General features: G+C 35.7%; 1 protein-coding gene across 12 annotated transcripts in view; it reads left to right on the top strand.

The window, feature by feature from the left end:
* Positions 1 to 12,828, top strand: part of KIAA0825 — a 387,377-nt gene that overhangs the window by 139,068 nt on the left and 235,481 nt on the right. For 7 of the 12 annotated variants that reach the window (XM_081298010.1, XM_081298007.1, XM_081298004.1 and 4 more), the window contains one exon: positions 8,652 to 8,791. The exons of 1 other annotated variant lie outside the window; for it this stretch is intronic. In XM_081298010.1, the coding sequence (XP_081154136.1) occupies positions 8,652 to 8,791 (140 nt within the window). Of the gene's footprint in view, positions 1 to 8,651; positions 8,796 to 9,803; positions 11,523 to 12,828 lie in introns of those variants that run through there. 4 more of the 12 variants (XM_081298013.1, XM_081298014.1, XM_081298015.1 and 1 more) reach the window with 4 other exon arrangements.

The raw sequence follows: 12,828 nt of genomic DNA on the forward strand, positions 1-12,828 counted from the left end.
ATAAGATCTACATAGATGAGGGTCTTACCTTCCTCTCCAAATGCTTCTTTTATCCACTGCCCTGGAAACTGTTATCCACACTTTAGTATTTTTACATTTCCTTCCCAAGCTACTCCTTTCTGCCACAGGATCATTGCACATATTTTTCCATTTCCTTAAATGTCTTCCTTCTTCACCTAGTTAATGCCAACTTCTTTTTGTATCTCAGCTTACATGTTGCTTCTGCAGTGAAGTTGACTCCAGAGACTACTTCACCTCTTTTTGCTACACCTTTTAAGAACATCTTTTGCTTTTCCTTCTTTGAATTTTCATTATAATTTTGTATGAGCATGTGCACTGTATGTTTATCCCCAACTAAATTTCATAAGAATAGGTACTGTTTTTTGTTTAATGGTTTGTCTTCATGGTTGAGCACATAGAAGTCATCCAGTAAATATTATTTAAATGAATGAATGAATGAATGAATTAAAAGTATTATCAGATGGGTGTCATGTTAACAAGTATAAACGTTTGATCTGAGTGGTAAAGCTCAGGCATGGGAGGTACAATTTTGATGAGAAAGTGACTGCTAGTATACTAGGGAGAGAACATCTAGAGAGGAGGACAAAGTTTGTCTGCCAACTGGTGCTGACGAGCTACTGCACAGAACTGAAGGAAGAGATGAGAGAGCCTTTACTCTGATGAGGTGCTAAGTGTTATGAAGAGCCAGTGGCCAGGGAAAAGTAACAATAGCTTTCTAACACCAAAGCTCGAAAGTGGCTGTTCCACAAGTCTGGATAAACAGCTAGATCTTAGAAGATATTTTCAAGGGGAAAGGCAGTGTCTGTGGACCATCATTAAGAGAAAATTGGCAACTGATTCAGGTACTTCATATACCTAGATAGCTTAACATTTATATTTTCTTTTTCTATTGTGATTTAAAGGTATTATACAAATAATAGAAATGGAGTCAGCAATGCAATAGTAAAAATAAGTGTTCCCATTGGACAGATGTGACTTACATAGTTGTTAATTTTATGATCTTGCAAAGTGAATTACACTATGTGGGTTTCAGTTTTAGTTTAAATTTTGGTGAGGAAGTTGAAACATAAATGCAATACAATCTTTGTTGACCTACTTGCAAGTAGCATGCAATACCGTTGTCTACTTCCTCCATCTTGAAGCATATTCTTCTGAGAGGGTCAGGAGAAATTAAATGAGTTAAAGAGCCTCCAAGGCACTTATCATATGCGTACTTACTAAACAATCCTTCATGACTGCTGTGTTAGTAAAGAGTTGTGTGTTTCACAAAGTGGAAGATTTTATCAATTATCTAAGCATGTTGAAAGGACCTACTACAAGTGTGATAAAATGGAAAGAATATTGAACTGCTTTCTCCCTGGCTCTCTGTACTTATCAGAAGTGTGATGCTTGGGAGACCTTTTTTGAACTTTCTAATACAGGGTATTATCTGGTGGACAGAGACTGATAATAGTCAACAGCTCCAGAAGATAACCTCTGCTTCTCAAGAGGGGAGGCTGGGTGATCCAGTGCCTTAGTGACTCAGTGCTAGATTGGGACATTGGAGAGAGCCCCAAACTGGTAGCTGAAATGTTTTATTATTTTTAAAATTAAAATTAGATGATATATATTTTTAGGAATGGAATATGCTAACTAGTGTAACATCGAAGTACGGCTCTGTGAATTTTAAATACTATCTTTGGGGGATATTTTAGAAAATGGGATCATCCCAAGAAAAAGACTGGTTTGCTAAAAATCAGGAAATCAGCATAAGTCTTCTTGGTTTGAACAACTACCTTCTACATTGTACACCACATAAGTATAGATATAGCCAACATTGAAGAAATGAGAATGTTGACTACATTAGTGAACAAGGCTATTTTAAAAATTAAGGCCAAAAAAAAAAGTATGTGTGTGTGTGTGTGTGTGTGTGTGTACCTCCTAATATATATACATCCTACCTAATATATATACATATATGTATATGTATATAGATATATTCTACTTAATTTCTACTTATAATAATTAAAGATTATAGAGACTTGGCTGTACCCAATATAGAGATTAAAATATATGCAAATATTTTCAATGCTAAAACTACATATCATTTTCACACTTGTGGTAAAAGTGATAAAGAAAATATTTTGAGTTTTTTCCCTCAACTTTTCTATCAGGTACTAAAAATATCTTCTTAGAAAAAAGATGACAAATTGCTTATTTTTTTCTTAGAATGATTTTGAAGGATAAATTATGGGAAATCAAGAGAGTGCCATAATATGAGAAGTTCTCCACTTTTGTTTTTCCCTGTTAAGGCTTTTACCCTCAGTTTCTTTTTTGTTATACCATTACCTTTGTCCTTTGAGTCATGTAATTTATAGTCTCTGATATAAATTTGTCTTAGTAATCCATGACAAGAATCATCTGGTTGAGATCAGTAACATGGCTCTAATTTGGGAATCAGCTCTGAAATCATAAACTTTATTTTGGTCAAAAACAAAGTATCTTCTATCAGGAGGTTCAAAAGAGCCAAACTTCCTCAGAAAATGCAATTTATTCACCAAATATCCTTCAGGTTGAATAGGGGAAAAATAGAGTAATGGAAAGAACATGGGTTTTGTATTTTTGTTTTTAATATTTTTATAGTTGTACAGGGACAGCATGCCTTTATTTAATTACTTTATTTATTTTGTGTGGTGCTGAGGATCGAACACAGTGCCTCACACAAGCTAGGTAAGCACTCTGCCACTGAGCTACACCCCTAGCCTGAAGATAGGTTCTGAAGTCAGAGACACCTGGGTTCGAAGTCCACCAGCTACATTTATTAGCTAAATGGCCTTGGACTAATATCTTAAGATTCCTGAAACAAGGATTAGGTTGAAATGAACACTAAGTACTTTTGTGCATCTCCAAGTTAGAATTTTTTCAAAATACATACCCTGTGACAAAGACTCAAGTGAATATAGTTTATTTTCTATGTGACAACACTTTAAGGGGAATGAATAAGTGAAGAAAAGAAAGATTTGTATAATCAAACCAACTATCAAGGGAATGACTGGAACTTGAAGCATCTGGGGAATTGTGAGAACCAGTATGAAATATGCAGTTCAGAGTTATTCTACCAAAGGAACAAGGATGTTGAGGTATTGATGCTCCAGCTCCCATTGGTCATTGATTGAGGGCACTAACAGCCTGTCTTGCTGGAAAAAAACATAGTGTTAGAGTCTGTAAACAAGTAAGCGGTGGGGGGGGGGGGGTGACGAACAACTTGTGTACGTTGACACAGCAGGAGTGGGAGCCATTTATTGTAGGACAGGAGGGGTATATATACATTCCACACAGCTTATCTTAATTAACATAAACTAGATACAGAAGTCAACCAATAAGGAATCTCCATACTTAATGGCTCGCTGGCGCCACCTCACAAACCACTCCCCCTGGCAAAATACCAGGCGCCATCCTGACTTGTTTACAGACTCTAACACATACACTGAAAGCATCTTTGCTCCTTTGTTCAATCCAGTGTGAACTGTGAGGTAAGGGCAAAAGGATGTAGGGTCACGGACATCTGCTATGGTCCCCCCTTGCACTATTGAGATCCACTTCTTTCTCATATTAAGTTCTCAGAGGCCTATTATTGATTCTTCAAGGTGCTTGGCTTTCTTTCTTTCTTTCTAAGAAAAATTTAATTAGGAAAGAGTTGGTAGGACAAGGTAGAGTACTCCCTGTGGCAGTTATTTCTGAGTCTGAAATAATATTCATCATTATATTCTTCTACAACTCTCCCATCTTCCCTTCACTATTGACCCTCATATCTGCTGACTTATGCTGCTTGCCCAGGGCAGTCACTATGATCGTCATCCTCCAGGGGGTGAACTCATTAGTTTCCATTCTTTATGGAATAGAATGGCAGTCATTGCTTTCTCCTGCATATGGTCATTAACAAACCTGAGAGCATCAAGAGATGCCCTGAGGAATCCCTTCAGTTACAGATACTTCTCCCTGCTTGTCTTATGCAGCAACAACCCTAGCTCTTCATGATAACTAGGTTTAATAGCCCTTGCCAATAGAGTGATTTCTTTCTTTGCCTGATAGACTTCTGACAGGGGGAACCAAAGATAACTTCATGGCAACTATGATTTTAGGTTTAGTGGAATCCTAAATGGTCTTCTGTTAGAGGTGTATATACCCTACCCCACCATGGAAACCAAGGCCTCCACTTGCACAGAGCTTCTGGGGATTAGGGGAATAAAAAGAACAAATTTCAAGAGAATCATCAAGAGCTTTAGTAAGAGGGGTCCTTCCTACTTTCACCCCTTGGTTCCCAGACGTATATAGTTTATCTACTGAAGCCAACAATTTGACTGTTAGTTCAAAGTAAATATCAAATCTAGAAGAATAGTGCTCCATCACCACTGGATATTATCCCACATTGTGCTTTTAGAAGTCCATTCTAATGTTTTGCTAATCTTGTAACTTCTTTGTGATACATATATGGTAGGATAAATGAATCCCATGGTCATAAAGCCTGAGCAGTAAAATTGCTCACAGTTCAAACCTGCTTCAGAGCCTTCTTTCAGGCTGGGCTTTAACAGTCAAGCTGAAAGTTAGGACTGTATGTGCTGATATAGAAGAGACTTTTTAAAACAAGTTTTCTATTTCAGTATAAACACATACCAAAATTTTTTTTTAAATTATAAACAAACTACTTGATTAATTTATATAAATATTCCCGAATACAGCTAACATTTTTACAATAATTTGTTATTTTCATAAACCAGTGATGGTTGAACTCCATTACTATAGGGATTTGAAAAAAATTTTAGGCCAATCCAAGCCCCAGAAACAGCAATTTTTAGAGTATAATCTTAACTCATTAAGTCCCAAGTTTTCAATTCTGTGAATATTTTAATGAAATTGAAACAGGTGCATTAAAAAGATTGGAAGGGGCTGGGGATGTGGCTCAAGTGGTAGCGCGCTTGCCTGGCATGCGTGCGGCCCGGGTTCGATCCTCAGCACCACATACAAACAAAGATGTTGTGTCCGCCGAAAACTAAAAAATAAATATTAAAGTTCTCTCTCTCTCTCTCTCTCTCCCTCTCTCTCTCTCTCTCTCAAAAAAAAAAAAGATTGGAAATCATAATCTACAGCTTATTATATGATTTAGTATCATTAATACTGTTAATGATACCATTAATAATGTTAATATTATCATAATCATTTATCTATTACTTTTCTCAAAAGATCAGAATTCTAAAAACATAAATATTTATTTCAGAGTTACTATAAATGGTATATTTATTGCTCAATTTAAGTTTTTTTAGGTCTTCTGTAAGTGGAAGATGAGACATAATGGATTAATTCAACATAGTCATAAATTTGTTTTGTCTTTCAATATGAGATGTATGAGTTCTGTTGAACTAATACAGTTTTGTTCTCTTCTTTGTATCATGATGGAATTCAACATGTACATATTTGATACATACATATATACATATATCTAAAATTTCCCTTTCTATCATTTTTTTAAGGCTAATTTCACTTTCACAGATCCACCAGCTCAAAGGATGAGGGAACATATGCTTCACCATATGCCCAACACAGACTCCTCAATGCATTTTATTACTCAGAGCTTGGTGATTTAGGAATGTTTGTACTATTTTATTTTTCTTCATAGTGAGTCATTCTACTGTACATTTCAAAATTGTGATAAGTTGAAAGATCCAAGAACTGAGGTATGTTTCAACAAACAGCTTTCCATCTGGTAAATGAGAGATTTTATTTATAACCAGGTATGCAGTTACAGTGGAAAGAAATGACATTCAAATTATTTTGTTTTGTTACATGACTGAAGGGCTGAGTAAAAACACTAACCACCTCCATCCCTTCTTCACTGCAAACAGATCAGGAAATTCGTCTACCTTAAACTCTTCAATAGATTCAAAATCCCCACCTTGGTATATGAGGAGGACCTCCATGATCCAGTTCCAGCCTCCTTCTTCAAACTGTTTCTCCAAGATCCCCTTCTGTTAACTGCAGCCAAACTGGGGTTTTTCAGTTCTATCCTTAAGTCAGCTCTCAATTTGAGCACAACATATTGATAGGAAACTTTAAAAAACAAAGTTGATTTAAATACATAACTTACTACCAACAGTTTTTCCTCTACTATCCCTCAGGGGAGCTTCTCTAAGTCAGCATTTATGGTTTATTATGGAAGTAGTAAGGATGAGTATTGTATCTTTTGGTGCCACATTTGGAACTTCTCCAAACACCAGAACTCTCTGGGACAGTTAATCAGAACTCCTGGGATGCTCAGAACTGGTGAACTTGATTCCTCCAGCCTGAGGGTTAAGTAACTCCCCTCTTCTCTCTTCACTCCCCAGCCAGGGCAGGACTTTCCCTAACTAACACAGCCTACCAAGTGCCTGAGCAGTTTGCAGGCTTCCAGTTATGTTATTGAAGCTTCATATAGAGTCTGAGTCTGTCCAAATTTTAAGCACAGGCTGAAAATTTTTGTGGGTCAGAAGGTATGAATTGTTCCAATGCAAAGCCAAGCAAAGGAAGAGGTACTTTCAAACTTCTTCATTTTATATCCTCAAATTCTCTTGATTTTGTTTAATTCATACTTTTAGCAAAGCTTTTTTTTTTCTTAAAACTTTGCCTACTCATTTAGGAGCAGACAAGTCAATCAGCTAATGTTTATAGAGAGTTTAAATGTGCTGAGTTTGGGAGCTTTAGGGTATATAAAATGAATATCTTCAGAGACTTGAATCTGGATAGTGAAATAAAGTTTTGAAGAAATAATCAAGTGCTAAAATATGAATGCTTGTCATAAGTGTTTTAATTCAGAGTGATACCGCTGTGAAGACAAAATTTTAGTCAAGAGTTCTCAGGGGAAAAAAGTGGGAATTTTTGTTGTTGTTGTTGCAAATTCAAGATTGGGTAAGATTAAGATAAAGATTCAGGGTCATAGAAAATTCATCGAGTGAATGGTGTCTTAGCTCAGGCAGTTATAAAAAACAGACCATATTTCTGATGACTTAAGCAAGAGACATTTATTTCTCATAGTTCTGAAGCCTGGAAGTTAGGTTATCAGCAAGGTCACATTCTGGTGAGGACCTTCTTTCAACAGCCAACTTCTGATATCTTCATGGTAGAAAAGGGCAAGGAAGTTCTTTGGCCTCTTCTATAGCGGTATTAATCTAATTCTTGAAGATTCTACCTTCATGAACCAATTATGATCCAAAAACCCCATCTCAAGATATCATCTTATTGGGGTTGGGGTTTTGAATTTGGGGACAACATAAATACTCAGTCCATTGCAAGTATCAGCCAAGGCTGACCTGCATGGGCACAAAGACATGGAGACCGCAGATGGTGCTAACTCATTCTGTTTCTACTACCTGTGTCCCCAAATGCACTGCCTACTACAATGGTTCCTAAACTTTAACATGCATCTGCTTCTCTTAGAGAGAGCTTGTCAAAATGGATTTTGCGGACCTACCTCCCAAATTTCTAGTGGAATAAAGCTTGAGAATTTGCATTTTAAACAAGGCCTCAGGTGACGCTAATGCTTCTGGTCTGGGGCCCAAGCTTAGAAAACCAGAAGTCTTGACTGTGTTGATAACTGGATGACTCACCACTCAGTCAACAGCATCCCCTAATGTTAATACCACAAATTGTCTCTCTTAGTTATACCTCTTCAGTCTGGAGCATCCAGTCCTCTCATTCACAATTCTGCATTCCTCAAACACTTTTCCTTCCCAATGGCACACTGTTCTCACAATCAATGTGGCCCAACTAGAGTGTTTGACTGTTGCCTGCTTTGTGATGGTTGTTGTTGCAAGTTAATTTCCCATGTTGTGACCTTCATATGATCTAAATTTTGAGATATTTTAAGAGAAAAGTGAATTGTATTGTCAGTTTCTAATTTCTACTTTACTTTTCTGATCTCCTGTCAATACATTGATGGGGATGTGGGAGACCTGTTTTCAATTTTCTATTCAACACTGATGATAATTTTGCAAAAAGAAGCTTATTCACCTTAGAAGTATTTCTCTTTGATGAAATTATTATCCAAGTAGATAGCAATGTTACTATTAGTAGCAGTTCTGCTGATTGCATGTTGATTTAAGATTTTACATATTACATAATTATATTATGGTTGACACTTGATAGATGCTTTGATTCCTTTAGTTTCATCAGTCATCATAGCACATAGTACATCACAATGTAGCAAAATCCCACTGGAACTTCTTTCCGTGAATAACAAAAAGAGTTAATTAATAGCACATAGTAGGCATTCCTTGTGTATTTGTTGAGTGAATGAATTAATGCATTTAGAATAAGGGCATAAATAATTTCTTTTCTCCATGAAACAAAAATAGACATGGTTCTGTGAAATCTAGACATGGTTATTTTGTATCAGTTTGAAATTTGGCAAGCTACCAAATGTTAATTTGCTTTTAGCTAGTTGAGATTAAATGTAATTCCTTCCCTGAGCAACCCGAAAGTAAGTAAGCATGAAAGCATTTTCAGACTAATCTGGGAGGAATTGACATTTAAAGGAGTTAGCATTACATCTGTACTTTAAGGCTATTAATTTCATAGATAAATTAACTTCATTACTCCATCTTTATCTTGCATTTTGAAAGGACTCCATCAGCTGGAGGACTGAAAGCGGAGGGTCAATTGAAACTGCTTTTATCCCAGCCAGGTTGTAACTGGAACCTGCTTCTGGAAACCCTACTGAGTAATGACGGTCTTTTACCAAGAATCTTGTTGCAGAGCTCAAGTGAGTATTTGTAGTTACAAGAATGTCCTCAAAAACCCACTCATTGCTTGAATGAAACTTTTTTCCTACTGAAATATTGGCAGAAGAATGTAAACCAACTGCATATATCAACAGGGATTAGCAGCAGGCAAACTATTGAATTGATTTACCAACCTATATAATAATTATTTTTTTCAGGGACTCTGAATGAGGGGAAACAATATTTTTATATGACACTCTTCTATCACAACTACCATTATATAGAAGTACTTCAATAATCAGGGATTGAGATGCCTAAGGAAATTGGAAGAACACTGTTATATTTTTTAAAGCACATGCCTGAATTAGATAATAAATAAAGAGATAAAGAGGGATTGCATTAAAGCAATACTGGAAATTTTAGTGTATCTTAAAGTGTGCTTATGCAATTTATGAATAAGCAAGCTATGGCTTACTGCCATATCCATTGGCACATGGAGAAATAAATAATTTCTCCCATGGAAATTGAGGTGTAATAGAAGACTACACTTAACTAGGTTTCCTTTTTTCCCTATAGATGCTATTTTAGAAAATGGCAAGTAATGTTGTGCCAATATTATATTCCATTGTGCTTCCTCTCAAATATGAAGTCTTCTAACCATGTTCATGTACCCCTGTGCATTTCTCCTATTCTATACCACATGTGAATCCAGATTAGTCTTATGAATAACTAGTTTCACTAGAGGTTTCCTTAATCAAAAGATTTTTTTTTCTCTCATTTCTCATCACCGGAAGGACTGAATCCAGATCCTGAAGCCATTGAAATATGACCCTAGACTATTTTCCTAGCCTTTATTCCAGTTCTCCCTTTCACAGACTACCCACCCACTCAGCCCTTTTCCAGTCATTGTTGCTGAAGCCCTATGCATGTATTTCCTCATCACCTGTACTCACCTGTTTTTCCCACTTAAAATCTGTTCCTCAGGAAACTTGGCCTCTGCCATTTTTCAAGGGCCAGAATACTCTCCTCATGCTGATTTCTTTTGTGGTCCAGGTCTCTGAATACTCTCCTCATGCTGATTTCTTTCTCCCTTGAACTCCACAGCATCCCCAACCTTGTCTACTTCATCTGTCCTTAGCATTCTCTGCCTGCTATTGCTATATTTGTGTATGAATGAGGCAAATATCTCCAGGTCATCCTCTTGGTATGAAACTGAGCTTCACAGCAATCCCCTGTCCAAATTGCTCTAGTCATTTCCGGTAATTTTTGACTTCTCATATCTACTCAGGACCAGTTCCCCAAATGCTTCTCACCCATCCACCTTCACGTCCAGTTTCTCAAAAGTCATTTGGAAGAGGCACCTCTTGTGAGAATACTGCTTCTTCCCTGGTGATCTCAAAACCATAAAACCATGTGGTGTCTTAGTTCACCAGAACTCCCCAGGCCTCACTGTGCTGAAGCACAGGTGCAGAGGTTATTTCTCTTCCAAATACTGAATTCGATTTTTTCCTTTAGTCCTGAAGCAATATTGTACATCACAATGTAGCAAAATCCCACTGGAACTTCTTTCCATGAATAACAAAATAAAATTTATTTCTTTAAAATAAATAAATATTTTAAAAGGAAAAAAGTGAAAGTTTCACCTGAAAGTACTTTCCTTAGCTTCAAATTGCAACTCCAATCTCCTAAGGGGAAAGTGGCACTAGGAAAAATTCTTTATCAAATAATAGCATTTTATGTACATATTTGGTGTCAGGCAGAGTGTGGGCCCTTTACATTGTCATCTAATTATAAGCCTATAAAGTTTATACTATTGTTATCTTCATGTTAAAAATAAGAACATTGAAGTTTTAGTTGAGCACGGAGGTACACACCTGTAATCTCAGCAGCTCATGAGGCTGAGACAGGAGTACTGCAAGTTCAAAGCCAGCTTCAGCAACTTAGTGAAGCCCTAAGCAACTTAGTGAGACCCTACCTCAAAATAAAATATAAAAAGGGCTGGGGATGTGGCTCAGTGGTTAAGAAACCCTGGGTTCAATTTCTGGTACAAAAAAAAAAAAAGACAAACAAAAAAAAAATAAAAATCAAAGAACATTGGAGTTTAGAATAAATAAAATTGGCCCTCTGTATCTATAGGTTCCATATCCGTGGATTCAACAATCACAAAGTATTCAGGAAAAAAAGTTGTATGTGTACTGAACATATACAGACTTTTTTCTTGTCCCTTAAACAATAAAGACTAACAACTATTTTTATAGCATTTACATTGTAGTAGGCATTATTAGTAATCTAGTGATGATTTAAAGTATATGGGAGGATATGCATAGGTTAAATGCAAAAACTGCACTGTTTTACATCAGGAACTGGAGCATCTGAAGATTTTATCCTCTGAGCTTTCAGGAAAAGTGGCTGCATGACATGGATAGTATCTGACACGACTGAGACAGTTCCTCTGATACAGTCATTGAAACTCACAGGCATAATCCTTTAAGAGAAATGGTCTTCTTTATAACATAGAGTTATCTAGAACAGACAGGAAAATCAATTGAGATCAAACCTTTTCACTGTATTGACACAGCCACTAAGTATAGGATGAAAAATTATAAATATTTAACTATGTTTTCTTACAAATGAATCCCCTATTTACTTGTCAAATATATAACATCTGCCTTCTGGTATGTATACTATGATGCAATTTTAAACAGAGTTATAGTTATCAAAGATACCATATTGTACACCTTCAGTTGTGCTTCTTTTGAACTACAATACTATATTTACTTAACCTAGTCAAATACCCATCACTTTTTACAAAGGCTATTAGGTTACATGGCTGATCTGAAATTGAATTTCACTAGCTACTTCAAATACCATGAAGATGAAGTGACAGAATTTACTAATCAATTTATTGACCAACGTATTAAGTTCCAATAGAATTCCTGTCACTTTAAGTTAGAAACAAGATACTCATGGAATCTTATTAACTATAATAAGATAGAAATTATTAGGTACATTAAAATTAATTAATTTCTAGTATTTTTTGCAAGAATTTTCTTTTCATTTGATTAAAAATCTCAGAATTTCAGAACTCTGTTTGGTAACTTAGAAGTTTAGTCATTTTTAGGGAAGTAAAATTTTGCAGTAAAATACTTTGAATTAAGTATTTTAAGCAACATAATCACCAGGTTCTTATGAGGGAGTTTTTCTTATAAATAATGCTTTTTCGTCTAACTGATAAAATTTAGCTTTGCATTAAATTGCCTCAGGAATTAAGAGTACAGAGATAGTAAGTACATGTTTTAAATATACATATTTTAAAACAATTCTCTTTGTTTGATGGTCAATTATTGAATCCCATTAGGTATAGATTTTTCTTGATAAATAACCATATAATGTAAGATTAAAACTATTTATTGCATAGTGAGAGTGATGTCTTTGGCTTTTGCTTTTGTTCTATGAAAATTATTTATCAGAATTTCTTTTTTTTAATCAGGTGAATATGTAGGGAAATGACCACCCTCCCTGGGGATCAGAAAATAGAAAAATTAAACAAATAAATGGTAAAATTTCAATTTATAATATATGCATCATAGACTGCAAGCTTCAAAGAAGTAGAATCATGGTTTTGCTATGGGTAATAATTTCTCTTGTACTAAAATAATATTTTGAGGCAATGATTACATTGTTAAAACTTGATAAAAATTAACCAATTTCAATGGAGGTGGTTTAAAATAACATTCTTTTGGACGCATGATACAGTGATGTTTGTTTGTTTTATGTTAGTCTATCTTGAATCCAAGTGGGGAAAACTCTGAAATACAAATGTTTGTAGAGGATTTTTAAATTATAAGGCCTTATTTTGGATTAATGACTAAAAACATCCAGGTGTGATGGCACAGCCTGTGATCCCACCAACTCAGGAAGCTGAGGGAGGAGGATCACAAGTTTGAGGCCAGCCTTAGCAACTTCATGAAACCCTGTCTCAAAATAAAAACTGTTGGGATGTTCAGTGGGGCTGTAGTTCTGTGATCCTGGGCACTAGAGATACAGGGGGAACCATTTTGTTAATTACCTTGCTGAG

This window comes from Spermophilus citellus (assembly GCF_964194105.1).
Source record: "Spermophilus citellus genome assembly, chromosome: 1".
Taxonomy (NCBI): Eukaryota; Metazoa; Chordata; class Mammalia; order Rodentia; family Sciuridae; genus Spermophilus; species Spermophilus citellus.